Consider the following 16,610-nt stretch of genomic DNA (forward strand, 5'->3'; position numbering starts at 1 on the left):
ACGTGGGGCAACAATGACAATTTTTTTAACAGTTAGGCTGCTGAATATTTTCCAGATGAATCGGTTAACACACAAAGAATGACTCCCATACAGTACACTGAATCATTTGTCGCAACCCAATACAAACATTGATCTCCACATATAGATTTTATTTTTTTACTATTTCAAACAGAGGGCTAAAAGAAAGGAGGAAAAATTCACATTTTAAATGTTGATATATTCAATTATAATATTACTTTATCACATTGTAACTTGGCTCAACTCATTCTCTACAAATTGTTTCCCTCACTACCAAAGTAACAGCTGTGAATCCTTTCTCAGTCTCTATTCCAAAGAGCAGCAAGTCCACTTTAAATGCCTCAAAACAAAGTGAAACATTTGTCCGTCACTATCAGAATAACAACACGTCTATTTTCTGTGGACTACACAGTTCACCAGGTACATGTAGCCATGCCAGAGCAACAGATGACCCCATCTTCTTTACTGAAGGCTGTCAGATACCATGATGCCCTCTGGCAATAATTGCACCTGACAAATGGGCCTTGACAAAGGAATGGAGGGTGTTCAACTACTAACTTATCTGACAGGGCAACTTAATGGAAACTATCAATCAGAGCCGCTATCCTCTATTTCTTCTTTTCTGACTTTCATTCTTTCCTGCCTAATCTGTCTCTCCCACACGCAAGCTGCAAGAATTTATCTCCACTCTGTCAGTCTCCCCGCCTCTCATGCTCACTTGCACATGCATATTAAGACCCAAGTGCACAAATCAATATGAAAATATTGCTTCTCCCTGCTGGCTCTCCATCCACATCATTCTCCGTACAGTGCACAAACCCATTACTTGATCATTATATCGTGACAGGGCTAATTAATACATCATCCCAGCAGTTTTTCCTTTCAACAGTCTGCCTATCCAGCTCTGCAGCAGGTTGTGTTTAGAGCGGTGGCATCAAAAGTCCCTGTGACAAAAGCGTAGTAGAAGCTTTTTTCCCCCCCGAAAAAACACTACAGCCCCAAAAGGGATGTCACAGTCACTGGAAGGGAAGAGAGCATAGAGTCGGAACAAAAGGAAATACCTCCCCTCGCTGGAGAGGAAAGGGTTAAGCCTATTACAGAAGACCAATCAGGAATGGGGGAGCACTGCAAACCTCCGCAGTAAGAGAGAGAGAGAGGGAGAGGGAACGAGGGAGTAGGGAGAGAGAAGAGAGCAGAGCAGGAGATAGAGAGATACCAGGAGTGAAATGGTTTGCGCTCCTATCCAGACACTTAGGCAGGGAAGGAGCATAACAGACAATTGAGGAGTATTTATAAGCGAAAAACAGGGACAAAGGAAGAAAAAGAAGAATCCCACCAACATCCCTGTCAGAAGTAATGTCTGCGGACTTGTTTTTCTCTGCCCGGGACTCAGGAAGGAAAGAACATCTGTCAGTAGAGTGACCCCTGTGCGCTGGTGAATATCCAATTCTAATTCTTGGACTACTGTTGAAAGGAGCAGAAGATATCCCAGAAATTTGCATCTGTCGACCTAGACTGTTGCAGGGGTGGAAAGGAAAGGGGGCAGCGTGGTGTATGGACCAGTCCCGGAGCATCTGTGTTTACTCTGCATGGTGAGCATTGCTGTGTTTTGATGGGTCACTCTACTTATTGGTCTGGTTTACAGCACTCAGCTGGGGAGAGCGTACGTGACAGTGAAGAAAAGCCAAACATGTCACAACAAAACAAATGCGCAAGATCAGAAAATAACAATAAAATGTAGCTAAAATGTACTGTTGAATGACTTTCATTTGGAAACGTGGTAGTCTACCAACAACTGATTCAAATGTGATCAGTCTTAAACTTGTAAGTCTCTGCCACTGTAGACGGCACGTTTTAAAAGGCCTTTGTTAATTTGTTTATGCATTCAGATGTCTGTATATTCACATGCTGCTAACATCATACTGTCAGGCTCTTATGATACAAGACACTTGATATGCGACTGTGCACTTTCAAACAGTGCATCTTCGTAACGTGCACAATCCTTGCTCGTGCTTGTTACTCGTTCCTCATTTACGCAGACATTGTGGCTTCGTGAAGTATGGCATCCCTCACTGGAACAACCTTGACCAGTGACCGACATGTTCCTCTAAAGAGATACATTGATCACATACATACACACGAGAAGGCATCCTTGTCTTCATGACAAGTTCCCAGAGTAATCACACTGCGCTAAGGCTGTAAGCAAGTCTGTCCTTTCAGCACCACCGTGGCTTTACAAATGGTTTATAATAATATACACTGAGCATTTCCCGTAATAATTTTACCCTTTTACTACACTGCTGTAGTTAATATTCCCTCTGACAACGGGAGGCTAAGATGTAAAATACCAGTTGCTTTTGTACAAGCCCTGTATTAGTGCTGCTGTTGTGTTAATGCAACAGCAGAGATGTAAAGTGCATCGCACAACGCACAGAAACAAGATAAGACATCAGAGGGCTTGTTGCTATGCTAATAGGAGTTTCCTTGTCGCCTCTCTGCTGAGGATGTGTTTCTTTTCATTTACACATCCTCCACACTTTGCTCTCCCACTCCTCCTACTCTCCGTCTCCCTTCCATCCATTAACCTATTCTTTCTCTCTCTTCAGGTCACTCTGAAGGGACGATGTGTTCTGACGGAGAGACAGATGATGGTATGTGAAGTTCCTACTTCACAACGTCCAGTTATTGTCTGGGGCCTTTTTACGAACCTTGCAGCGGCAGGCTCCCTGTCTGATGAACTGACTGCCACTACCTTATGAGGATGACCTTTTCCAAAATTGCTGAATCCATCCTAAACCCACATAAATACTAGTGATCACAACTGTCACAATGATCACATGTCATAGTGACTGGATACATATGCTGGGTAAATAATCTGGTCCACTCTAGCCATCTCCAGTGATTGAAGGTTCAGCATGTCAAGTGGCCAACTGGAGACCTGCGCTCGATTTTCAAGTCAATGGTGGCTGGAGCCAGGCGTACAGAGACTGATGAGGAAGGTGGAGAGTGAAGGCCTGTTCCATTAGCCATCCCAGGGGACACATGGGCCTGGAGGCTGCCGGGACGCACTGACCTCTCCTGGACAGATTCTGGACGTTACTACGCCGTACACTGGGGAACCTACATGGCAGACTGACAAACCCTTGGACTACAAGCTAATGGATGTAACAGTTTTTTTATATTTACAAATCTAACTACTGCCTTCTCACTGGGGACAAAAAAGCAAAAAGCAACGACTTGGATCAAACTATGAGCAGCACATTCCACCCCTGTGCAGGGGAAAGAGTCTGTGATTCTTTGTTTTCTTCATTGGCTATGTTTCTCCTGTCTGGGAATATCATGAGATTATAAACAGGAGGTGGCTCCGACATCTTATTCCTGCTCATCCATCAGCTCTCCCACCATCAGCAAAGCAAACGGACCAGAGATCTTAGAAAAAAGCCTGTAGCGGACATTAGCCTACATCCGCTGGGTGCAGGTGGCCGATTCCTTAGCTTTTTCTTTCCAGAAAACTGGCAGCCCATAGACAGTCAGCACAGACAGGTGTTTTCTGGCTGTCAGCCTCTCTGGGAGAACCAAGAAGTGAAAGGAAAAGCTTCACTGGAGGGCCCTGCTGAGGCAGGAACACGCTTTCACTGGCTATGTTTGGATGCGATGCTTGTATCTTTGGATCTAAAATGGACTCTATGGCCTGATTACACAGTCCTGGTATTCAGATAGTGCTGGAGGGAAGGGTAAATATTACAAATATATATATATATATATTTATTTTTATTCATGTCATCTACAATGCAATGGTCTCTATGGAGGGGTGGATAATTGTCATATTGCACATTCTAATCAGTTATATTAATTTGCTGTAGAGTGAATGTGTATTAGATTATTCTCCCTGAACCCAACATTAATCACAGTCCCAAAAAACCAACAGTATTTTTGGTGCGCTCGTTAGTCCATCAATTATTTAAGCTCTGTCTGAACAAACATCTTGCACTTCAAAGTTCTTCTAGGAGAGCTGGAAGCCTGCTGATGATGACGTAAACATGATTTTCTGGCAGAATATTCTTGTCAGTTGTGAACCACCTTCGGTTGTCCTCATTTGGCTAAATGACTATAATGTTGAGAGAAAATCAGTTAAGTCACCAAGGACTATGTCAAGTATTTTATTACCTACTTGCCAAATGATATATTAGGCCCATCTTAATGGGAGAAATGTCTGCTTTCTTCATCACTGCTTTCATTCTCGTTGTTTCATGATCGAGATATTCATAACATAAAGGGTAAATTCAAACACATCAAAAACATGCCAGGTGTTATGGAATTGAGATTGAAAAGTACAATAGGTCAATGCTAAACTGCTACAAAGCCAAATACATACCAAGTGGCTTTCGTACTAACGTGCCATGTTAGCTGACCATGCAGTGCTACAGGGAAGAACATGATTAATAAACTTCACATCCAGATCAACTCGTACCAGGATCTCCAACTGCTTCTTCCTCCTCTCTCCAGGCTCATTTTGATGTTTGATATCAGGCAATTTGCATTTACATTTGATTGACTAGCAGGCTGTTGCTTTCTTTGCCACTTGAAAATGTTGGTTTTCTCAGCTTCTACCACATGCAGCGCATGCAAAGCTAAGCAACTGAACCCCAATGCAGTCTAGTAATGCATGATGTCATCTCATTCAAAGTGAATGAGCAGCGTTTCCGTTGAAGCCCCAAATGTGTACGTGTGAACGCTCCATTTGGGCTTTGTGACTGATATGCCTCTGTTTTGTATGCAACTGTCTGATCAAGGATGGTGTTAAGAAAAGTAGAGGCTGATTGGGGTGAGGTAATTACTCATTACTTGTGCTATGCACACAGTGAGATAATCTAATCTGCAGGGTATGGCAGGGAAAAAAGTTCCAGCACTATTAAAGTGTTCGCTCTCAGCATTTCTCATTTGAACTCAAAAGGCTTCCTTATCGTTTGACTATTGGCAGCATTGCATCTGACAAGATTTTTCAGATATGTGTTAATTACAACTTTCTAGAGATGCACAGAGACCTTTTCGTTTTCCTCTTCATAAATTCCATTTTCTCTCTTCTCCCTGACAGGATAATGCATATCCTTTCCTACCTGGAACAAGAAGCCACCATGAGCAACGTCACAGTCACTGACAACACTGAACCTATCAGCCGTACCATGAGTCCGGCGACCCCCAGTCCGTATCCCTATCCTGTTAGTTTCCAGGTCTCCCTGACTGGCTTCCTCATGCTGGAAATCCTCCTGGGCCTGAGCTCTAACCTCACTGTGCTTGCCCTCTACTGTATGAAGTCCAACCTCATTAGTTCCGTCAGCAACATTGTCACGATGAACCTCCATGTGTTGGACGTGCTGGTTTGTGTGTGCTGCATCCCCCTCACCATCGTGGTGGTGCTGCTCTCCCTGGAGGGAGACACGGCCCTTGTCTGCTGCTTCCATGAAGCCTGTGTCTCCTTCGCTAGTGTTGCCACTGCTGCTAATGTGCTTGCCATCACCCTCGATCGCTATGACATCTCAGTCAAACCAGCTAACCGGGTGCTGACCATGGGTCGTGCCCTGGCCCTGCTGGCTGTCATTTGGGTGCTATCCTTCATTAGTTTCCTCGTACCCTTTATTGAGGTGGGCTTCTTCGCCCAGGGCACTGCTGAGCTGAACCAGACCATGGTGGAGAATGTGGTCCACACTAACCAGTACTATACAGAACTTGGCTTGTATTACCATTTGCTTGCTCAGATTCCTATTTTCTTCTTTACTGCTGTTGTCATGCTCATCACCTACTCGAAGATCCTACAAGCACTCAACATACGTATTGGTACACGTTTCCACACTTCACAGAAGAAGAAGGCTCGCAGGAAAAAGCAACCATCGATGACGGCCATGACAACGCAGCAAGAGGCCACGGAGGGATCACAGAGCAGTGGCAGCCGCAACCCCACACTGGGCATGCGTACCTCTGTCTCTGTAATCATTGCCTTGCGCAGGGCTGTTAAACGCCACAGAGAAAGACGAGAGCGCCAAAAAAGAGTTTTCAGGATGTCCCTCCTGATAGTGTCTACTTTCCTTCTGTGCTGGACACCCATCACGGTACTCAACACAGTTATCCTGAGTGTGGGCCCCAGTGACCTAATGGTCAAGATGAGACTGGGCTTCCTGGTCATGGCTTATGGGACCACTATCTTTCACCCTCTACTCTACGCCTTCACTAGGCAGAAGTTCCAGAAAGTTTTGAAAAGCAAGATGAAGAAGAGAGTGGTGTCCATCATTGAGGCAGATCCTACACCTAATAATGCCATCATCCACAACTCCTGGATCGACCCAAAGAGGAACAAAAAGGTGACATTTGAGGACAAAGACGCTCGACAGAAATGTCTGTCTTCTGAGAATGTGGAGTAAATGAACTCATTATAAAGTCGATTAAAGCAGCTAAACTGACATCAGGTTATGATGAAAAAAGGGAAAATATTAATCCAAAGCAGTAATGTAAATAATATGTGTAATAGAATGTACAAAAAGAGGTGGATAATTTATTACTATTTATTGAGAAGCTTTCATAGATGTACCATATACTGTACTGTAGATATTGCATGGCTTTTTGTAACAGTAGCAGCACATAGTCAGTGTTTCCCATTGATTACACATGCTAGGTAATTAATGCCTAATTTATCCCACCACAAAAACATTTACACTCCTCATAATAACATAAAAGATCTCTAGCATAGTGTTTTAATGCAGTTGCTTCATTAGATCTGTGCACCTTTGCGCCGCTGTCTGTCTGTCTCTCTCTTGTCCCACACAAACTCACCACAGACCATCTGCGGCACCAGGAGAAATCCCACCATGTCAGTCTGTACTGTCCCTAGCAGACATGTAGAACTCTGCATAGTATCTGTAATTCCTGCTTTTGATGTGCGCATTCCAATGCCGGGCATGCAGTTCTAAGCAGGCAGGCAGACATCAGCATAACACCCCCACCTGACTCTACCCCAACAGCCATCACACCAGAGAGAATCTAATTCTCTGGGAAACACTGCATAGAGTACATTGTGTACATACATAATACATGTAAAGCATAGGGTAAACAAGGTATATAAATAGAGAGACAGAGAAGTAGGAATTGTTATGTATATGTATATTTATAATAAATTTTGTGTCCACTCACCCAAGGCAGCCAAAGGCTTCCTATTCTCCCCCAAGTAAAGTGTTTGTGATTGTGTAACAGCTGTGAGATTACTATCATTCATCACCACCATGCCACTTGCTCCAGACCCTGCAGTCCTCAGTGACCACTCACCTTATTGCCAGGGAGTCCTCGGGGGGGAAGGCCCCCAAACTGAAATGAGACTGTATGGGGACAAAGACAGACTGGTCCGATGTGGAGGGATAGCAATAGAAAGGAAGTTGTGAAGTAGTTTATGTTATGTTCCTATAGACAAAAAAACTATGGGGACAGATCTCACAATCATTCAGCTTTTTTTCAGAGTTTCAGAACATTTGCATTCCTGAAACACAACAGAACACCATGGTGCTCATCATCTGGTTTGACAAAAACCAGATGTGAATCAAAACCTAGTCTGTTTTATTTTAACGGCCACCTCTTTGAGCCAAATGGAAAATCTACAGTTGTCTAATGTTGGTATGATAAAATGAACATGACTTTATGGTGGGACAGAGTCTCACCCAAATAAGGAAAAATATTGTTTTAAAATTGAAACTAAGAAATTATCTACTCAAACCAAAGAGACTTCCAAAATTGTGTGTTTTTAATAACGCTAGCCTGATTCTCAATATAAACAAATCCATAACTGCAATAAAAGCCCACTGCAAAAATCTTAAAGCTTAGTAAAATATTCTGTTTACAATACGCATTAACAGATAATGCATTTCTTCTCCCCTGCCTGTGTGTATGTCTACCAATAGTGCGTGCCTCCTTTTGCTTATCAAGGAATAAGACAATGAAATTGTATTTCCCAAGTGAGTGCTGCTGGTTGAATATTAATGCAGCCAGCTTTGTATGTTTGGCTCAACTTTTCTACGAGTTTGCCCAAATAAGCAGCAATAATTTATTCGTAGGACAGCAGAAGAATTTCAGCAGTAAGAGTCTACAAGAAAAACATTAACTATAAGCTTGTGACATTTTCTCTACACTTTAATATTGAATCTGGAAGCAGAATTACAATAACCATTAGCATATAAAGTCATGCTCAGCTGAAAGCTCACTTCATTACAATCCCCAGGTCACGGATTACATTCTGTCTTTGCATTTTCAGATGCGAAGTCACATCCCTTGCATAGAGGTGCAAACACACTCAAATGCATGCCGACGCTGTACTCCACCCTATATGTCAGTGACGAGCTTATTACACCCTGGCTGTCTCAGTTACAGTAGAAAATTGAAGAGCTCTTTAAATCCTGTGAGCACAGGGCTGTCGACTACCAGAGCAATTACACAACCTCGATTTGCGCTTCTCTGGCTGTCAGTGTGTGGTTTGTAGCACAACAGAGAGTGCTGATATGGGAATATTGATGCAGGCAAGGTTCTTTATGACCCTGCTATAAACAGGCAGTGTGCATGTCACGATGCCTCGAGGGCATGTCTGTGATTGAGAGTGGAGATGGGATCATAGCCAGCAACAGATTAACCGACAGTGGAGGGAAAATGACCCATGAGATGAAAACAGGAGCCAGAGGATGCATTTAAAACACCAATGTATATGAGACCACATTTTAGAAAGCAATCTTCAAAGGTGGCGTATATAGAAATGAATAGACATATTTATTTTACCACTAATAATGATGTCGACTGGTGAATGCATCATGTCAGGTACTATACCAAAACTTCATCAGCTTCAGCTACTGAAAAAGAAAAAAATCATTTGTATTGATTACCTTCTAAAATTACCTCTTAAAGGCCAATACTATTCATACCAACTAGAGTTTGAGGTCACAATTTGTTTTCCATCCTTGGGCGCAGCCTCACTGACCAAGTAGTACTTTCAAGCACAACCAACATAACAATGATGTTCTGGCTGAACTGACAATTGTTTTTGGACATTTCATTATTCAGTCTGACATTCTTGTAAGGGTAACGGACACATCTCAGGGGGTGGGGGGCATTTTCAGCCAACACAGAAGTTGAGCGAGTACTGGGCAGGAGTAGTAAGCTTCACGTCTATTATGTACACTGTCATAAAATGATTTTTTTTTGTAACAATGTTCATTTGACTATTTTGTATTTCATTGTCACCGTGTAGACCAATGACAGCAATGCTGTCAAAAAGAAAAGGTGTCTAGATCTCTTTAAGAAAATGGTGACTACAATACTCCTCCCATTTAAAAAGCCTCCACCTTTTCTGTCAAGGCTTGTTGCTTAATGTTTATTCTGGGTCTGGTACAGTTAGATCACACTCCAAACCATTTTACCGCCTGTAACGGTACCAACCGACTCAGAGATAAGCCAGTCAAAAGAGCAACAACAGAGCATGTAAATGCTCAGAAAACTTTTCAATGTGGGCAGAAATTCACACACCATGAGAACAGGCTACAACTAATTTGAATTTAAACGTCACGCAAGGCTTTCGGGCAAATTGTGAAATGTTTTTGACGAACATTAGACAGTGACCTGTGACTCTAATCTTGGCTTAACCTTATTATAATGAGGAAATATAATTACATTTGAAACCTGCATTAAGCCATTTTTAACCACCTAAGGCAAAGAAAAAGCAACAGAGCCTAGACATGCCCCTGCTTTTCTACACCATGACTAAGTGCTTCAATGTAAAAAGTAGATTAAACTAAATATAGATTAGTGAAGCTTAAAATCAATGTGACTTACATAATATGCTGTTTAGCATGTGCCTGGTAATTTACAAAAAAAGATGTACACTTTACAGTGTCAGCCTCATCTCTTTTCTTTCTTTTTTTTCTTTGTGTATTATATATCTCCAAAAAATAATTCTGTATCATTCAAATCTCCATTAGTCAAATGCAGTTTTCCTCAAAGTCAGTCAGCAATACTGTGAGGTGCCTGCTTTTCTTTAAATTCTACATCATAGAGAAATATGTACTTGTGCGATCTTGTGGGATCGTGTAAATCCATGTTATCATTTTCAAAAGCCTGCCATGGATACCAATCCCAAGGGCAGAGGTACTGGTTAGCATATTGGACACTTTAACAAGGCCACAACTACACCTCTAACCTGAGGTGGCCTGCGGAGAAAAAAAAGAAATAGGTCAACACACTATGGTGGTCAATAGCAGAGGTTCAGTGATGCTTATTAGAATCACTTGGCGTTTCCTTTTCCTTCTCCTCAATACACCACATCAAGGCTGCTATTTGCTGCGGTCTCCATCACATACATTATGTCCTTCCCTCTCACGCTCAATGAGGCAGCCATCCCCCAATTCAGATGCCATCTCTTCAGATCCCCTCTCTATCCGGCCGCAGACACAGAATAAGAGCCCGGGAAATCACATTATTCTGTCCGTATGGAGCCTCTATTGCATTAAGTCGGCGAACACTCAACTGTAATTCTGCTGCCGTAGAGGAGAAGAAAGTTAATTGAGCACACCAGCTTGCGCAGCTTGACAAATTGTTGCTCGTGGTCATTTTCTCAATGTTACTCGCACCAAAGCCACATTTGGAGAGATGGAGGGACACTTTATAGAGTCGGAAGATATATGACTCTGATATAAAACCTATAATCTCTACCCCAGTGTGGCGGAGACGGAGAGCAGGAATCAAAGGCAGACAGATATAATGGAGCGTGACCTCTACCTGCTATGACCTTGCTGGCACCATTTTGTGGTATTGAAGAAAATGAGAGACTAGTCTGCAATGCTGTGCGGATCACCGTCGTCTGTTATCAACAGTGAGCAGGCGGTTCATGACACATCAAGTGCCCTCCTTTATTACTCACTCCACTTCGGATAACAAATGATTCCTTGGGGGGTTAACAGGGATAAGCAACTTTATATGACAAAATATAGAATAATGTGGTGATATGAATAAAATTAATTAAACAAAATCATACAAAGATATTTGTGGGTTCTAACCTTTTTGTGAACAAAGTCACTTGAGCTCGTGTTTAAAGGAGTGAGGCCAGTCAATCCAAGTCAAATGCAAAAATACCTCAATAAACCAGTCTTTTTTCCTCCACATGTGGAGGCCTACCTGTTGTTGCACCCACACTTGCTGCCACCATTCCATGTGTTGTTGTTTTTTCTTCTCTTTTTGCTTTTCAGTAGATTAGTTTGTAGGGTCATGATGCTGCCTTCTGCTGACCAGGAAGAAAATCACAGCCGCAGTACCTAAAACATCCATGGTATCTTTGCTACTTATAATGTACTGTAGAACGAGTACTGTCAGAATTTTAGGCCAACCTGCGAAACTCTACCCTTTGCTTTATTACTCCACTTTGGTGCAAATTGGCTCAGTACTTTTTGCGTATTCCTCCTGGAAAAAAAAAAAATCCATCAAACAGATGCACAGAGAGTGTACAGTGAATTGTACACTGAGAAATCTTATCATCATTTGGGTAACGTGGCTCATACAATGGGGCCGACTCGCATATTCTTATCGCACTGAACCAAAACTGCGAAGGACAAAAAGAAGTCAGAAGTATTGTGTCCACATGGCTGCATGCCCAGTCTCTGTGTGTGTGTGTGTGTGTGTGTGTGTGTGTTCACCTGCCAGTAAGCGTGCATGTGCGTGTGCGTGTGTGTGCGTGTGCGTGTGTGTGTGTGCGTGTACTCCTGCATGTGCAGCGATGCTCCTACAATATGTGCATGTGGCCAATTGTATTATCAGGCAGTGACAGAGTCTCCCCCCCTGTGTGTGAGAGGGGAGACAGCAGAGGGAGATTTCCTGCCTTCCAGCCCCTCTCACTGTGATGGTGATGACCAATGTCTGGGGATTATGCTGCCACTCTTCCCTCCGAATGGAAAGATATGAATGGGACCACAACAACAGAGCTCACCAACACAGCAAGCCAGCCTGAGTCCGATACTACACGGTGAACATATGTGTTCACTACAAAGAAAATAGTCTCTCACATCTTCAATCGAGTCCAAGTGTCGTCATGTCACAATAGAATGTGTCCAGGGCGGCTGTGAGTAAGGGTCCAATTTATAGACAATGTTGGTCTTAGATGGACTTAGAAGCTTGGGCCCATGCCCTTGTACAGGTGACTAATCAGTACAAGGGCATGGGCCCAAGCTGTCTTTCTAAAAAAAGAATCAAAGTTACCTGCCTGTGTGCATAACATTAAAATTCTGTTGTGTTGCGAAGCTAAAGAATACACATAGAAATCCGTTAAAACATCCAGCGGTTTGAATCTATTCACTGCCAGTTTTAGGGTCACTTTTGGAGAAATTAAGTAAAATACTGTTTAGGTCAACATTCTGTTCCCCAATGCAGCAACAAAGTATTGTGAATGTCAGCGGATAACCTGGAAGAATCGAGTCAGAAACTATTTCTACGGCTCTTAAAAAAAGCAATGGCATACACAGGCCCACGCACATCACACACACACACAGACACACACACACACACACACACACACACACACACACACAGAGACAATAAATGAAATGGATGGAGCTCTCAGGTTACAACTTTCCACCAAGCAAACTATCACTGCAGCCTGACCATCTGCTTATTGCAGGCGTTTTACTCTAATGACTACCCAGTCTCCTGAGTTGTGACCTCTGAGATGGTGAGGAGAGAGGAGCAATCAAAGCACATTCAGTTCTGCCACAGTCATTTGGCCACTCTCAAAAAGCTATCACAGGGTGCAGCTGTAAACATTTTGCTCCTCGGCACTCATGGGACATGCAGTCAGAGAGGATAGCAGCTATCAGGCCCTTTCACAGACGAGGCCCGTGTGAATGCACTTTATAATCAGAATACAGGGAAGGGGGCAAAACAACACAGAATAAGTCCAGGGAGCTGAATTGGATCCAAAAACCTTGGTATTCATGCGCGTGCGGAGATCTACGCTGAAGAAATCCCTTACTCTCTGCTGTTGATGCAATGCATGTGTTCGTGGGCTTGTGCCAACATCTGTTAGAGGTCGTTTTTTTTTTTAAAAGACACACAAAGACACAACAGAGCAATGTTTCCAAGTCATTTTGTAATGACTTCTGGCATTCTTTGTGACAATGTAAACTGAGCGCTTTATTCATATTGTTGTTTGTCTGTGTATCACCTCTGACCATAAGGAATATTTGTAACAATATACAAAATTCACATCTACTTCCTGCCTTGTACAGAAGCTGCTGTAGATCACATCTTTAGATGACATTGCCACCTTGTGGACATCTGTTTGGTTTGTTTCATGCAGGAAAAGCCCAGTGAGAGCAGTCAGCATATCCAAAGAGGTATTGGCAGAATCAGGTCTGCTTGGTTTATTCTCGTGAGTGTTCCTCCTCACATGACTAGTTTTTGTGCCGTGACATGAAATGTTAGAAGGCACCAACAAACGCACTCACACAAAAAATTATCCAAATGCAATGAGACAAATCTTGCAGTTATTGACTGAAAATAAAGCACTGGGTTAGTTTGAATGTTGTGGTGTTAAAACAAATCCACAGGGGCTGACCAATGAGGGGAACCCACCAGAAGAGTTTTATTTAGGGCTGTAGGTCCTGTGATGGTCCCCAGCAGCTGTCGTGTGTCAGCTGTCATGTGCGCATGTCTGAACTTTCCCATTCTCCTGATCTCTCAACTCGGCCTGGTAAGCCAACGACGCTATTCATTGCTCGGAACAGATTGACTGCCTCCTGCTTTAACGCAAAATGAGAACAAAAGCTGATGATATTTGGGCTAAAGGGTTAGAATGGGATTAGAGGCAAACGACTAAAAATAGCAAAGTGTGGTGGATGGTTACTTCAGATCTCCTGTTGTATGAAACCGATCTACAGCAATATTTGTGTGTGTGTGTGTGTGTGTGTGTGCGTGTGTGTGTGTGTATGCGTGTGTGTGCTCAGCAAGTTAATTCACAATATAAAGGAGCAGTATTTGGGGCAGTGGTATATACAGTATATAGTTTAAGAAGATATCGTTTCATTGACTTTCACTCCTGTTTGTCTAGTTGGTTTTATAATTAAATGTAATTATTATTACTTAATAGAAAACCTAGTACTGTATGTTTGATAATTGGAGGATATGTGTCCAAGTGTAAAGCTCTTGAATATTTCTCTTCTTTGTATTTAGACATAAAGCTGGTGAATCTCCTCATAAAATCACAGTCACAATGACTCTCCAGTGGACGGCCGTGGCTTTCTTCCTATATGGAGAGATAGCAGTCAACCTCATCTTGTGTATACCCTTCATATCGGCACGGAGGTAATACAGTTTAATACACAAACCCCAAACATGAGCCAAGTCCACCCAGCGACTCAGCATTTTCCGAATCAAAAAATTTCCTGTGCAAGTTTGGCTGTAAGACGCAGTTCACACAAATTGCCAGCAGAGAGCATCCACATACTTCCTGGGCAGGTCTACTGTTTGTCATGACAACTGCACTCAGTGTCCTTTTGACCTACTTTGTAGATGGCGATTGGTTTTCAGCTGGAGAATATGGAACTGGTTATCACCGTATTGGAACAAATGCTTCTTTACTATGATCATGGTTCTCATTGTTCTCTTCCTTGGTAAGCAACCCACTGTCAGTCTAGTGAGAGACAAGCTGCAGATATTTTGTGCATCCATGCCAAGCAGCAACAGCCAATACTTCTCTCTCCCGCTCGCCCTCAGATGCTTTCCGTGAGGTGCAGAAGTACTCCGGGCCTGAGCCCATGCAAGATGCCAAGGTGAACCCCAATGTGTACGACCACGTCCACATGAAGCTGTTCAGGGCCCAGAGGAACCTCTACATATCTGGCTTCTCTCTCTTCCTCTGGCTGTTAGTGTTGTTTCTTTCCACACTCATTCACAGAAGGACAGAAAGCACAGGAACGACCAACACTACGTTCCACACACAAAAAGTCCATTTGCTTTTTCACCCTTTTGCAGTTTACTCCCTGAGCTCCCATCTTGTTTTGTCCTGTTTTCATTTTCTTCCGCTCCCTCTCCCTTCCTGGCCGGTGAACTCGTCACAGTATCATGCGTCGGGTTGTCATCTTGCTAAACCAGGTTGCGGTCACACTGGAGAACAGTGCAGGCCTTCAGGCACAGATGGACAGTGCAGTCAAAGCAGCCAAGCAGCACCAGGAAGACAACCTAATGCTCAAACAAGTGAGGAGTAGAGTCCATTAATATACTAGTTCTTAAGTGTTTGTGGGTCTGTGTCTATGTATTTAATATGCTGTTTCAGTCTCATTTCTATGGCTTCTATTTAGTATTTACCCTGTTTTCTGCTGTCAAAACACACAGTTTAAGCCTGGTAATTAGAGGGGACCAAAATCTTGTCTACTCAGGCTCTCCTGGATGATGAAAAAGCCATGTCATCAAAAAACCAACAGCTGAAGCTGGAGGTTGAGAAGCTGGCAGGTCAGCTGAGGGCCGCAGAGGCGGGTGAGTGATAATGACCGCCTGCAGACAGGACGCTCCGCGGTCATACATTTCACAAGCAAAGACATGTTAGTGCAAAAATGATTCATGGTAAACATGGACCACTGCAGGCCTCTCGCTTCCAGAGCAGTTTTTAGACACAGGACTGTTTTTGCCTGTAGCGGTGCACAAGTCTCGCGCCGAGGTGGACGCCATGAAGAGGCAGGCGAAAGGTCTGGCACAGGAGTACGACAGGCTATTGAGGGAACACAATCAACTCCAGGTAAGACCGATCACAAAATACTGACATACAAAATATAACACTGTATATTGATTCTGCAAAAAACGTCAGTGTTCTTTTTTTAATTCTCCAGAGTGCTGAAGACAAAAAGGATCAGTAACCACGGGAATAAAGCCACAGTTGTCTTCAGGTGTTGTTTCTCCTCTGTCGTGGAGGCTTTTTCTTCTCATTACTCTGCAGCAGTCTGCTTTACACAGAGCACCAGAGGCCGCGTGTGCATTATCGTTTACTACTTAGATTTTTCCTTTGTGTCTGAACCGAGGCACGTGTTTGAATTAACGGGATTAAGAAAACGGCAGGTCACAGTGTGTAGGATAAACACTGGGATTTAACGTTCACAAATGCTGACAGTTCTTCTTACCAAACTCTGAATTATGAATGTACATTGTGTCATTTGGCTGGTTTCTCTAATCACTATTCCGTCTACCAATTAAGGGGATATTGCCCTTATTTTACCTTAGAGGCTAATTCTTATAGCTAATACTAATATTTGATAATAATATACATCCTCAAACAACTGCAGTAGTGTCCTCCTACTAGCACACGATACATGTTGCATCATGTCATGATAATGCTACACTAATGAAATGGGTGAGACATGTATCCCACATTTGTTTTTATCATAAACCTTTACCATAAACAAAATAAAAAACCAAAGCTGTTTTTGTTCTTTACAAAGATCCGTGAGGATCAACATCTTTTCTTTTCAGATGTTTTAAAACTCTTTTCTGAATGGCACCATATGACATTCTAAGCTTCCTGGAGTGGTTCGAGCTTT

General features: G+C 42.9%; 2 protein-coding genes across 2 annotated transcripts; both read left to right on the forward strand.

Annotated features, from left to right (window-relative positions):
* The first annotated feature begins 1,202 nt into the window (after positions 1-1,202).
* On the forward strand, positions 1,203-7,257 carry LOC118315897 (G-protein coupled receptor 22-like). Its single transcript, XM_035643565.2, has 3 exons — positions 1,203-1,610; positions 2,625-3,752; positions 5,114-7,257. The coding sequence occupies exon 3, from the start codon at positions 5,118-5,120 to the stop codon at positions 6,432-6,434; it is 1,317 nt and encodes a 438-aa protein (XP_035499458.2). The 5' UTR covers positions 1,203-1,610; positions 2,625-3,752; positions 5,114-5,117; the 3' UTR covers positions 6,435-7,257.
* Positions 7,258-13,678: 6,421 nt separating this feature from the next.
* On the forward strand, positions 13,679-16,506 carry bcap29 (B cell receptor associated protein 29). The gene is made up of 8 exons (XM_035642356.2): positions 13,679-13,774; positions 14,254-14,385; positions 14,593-14,693; positions 14,797-14,944; positions 15,141-15,276; positions 15,459-15,555; positions 15,714-15,814; positions 15,906-16,506. Exons 2-8 carry the CDS (start codon positions 14,294-14,296, stop codon positions 15,930-15,932), a joined length of 702 nt encoding a protein of 233 aa, XP_035498249.2. The 5' UTR covers positions 13,679-13,774; positions 14,254-14,293; the 3' UTR covers positions 15,933-16,506.
* The last annotated feature ends 104 nt before the right edge of the window (positions 16,507-16,610 follow it).

The sequence above is a fragment of the Scophthalmus maximus genome, chromosome 7, assembly GCF_022379125.1.
Source record: "Scophthalmus maximus strain ysfricsl-2021 chromosome 7, ASM2237912v1, whole genome shotgun sequence".
NCBI classification, from domain to species: Eukaryota; Metazoa; Chordata; class Actinopteri; order Pleuronectiformes; family Scophthalmidae; genus Scophthalmus; species Scophthalmus maximus.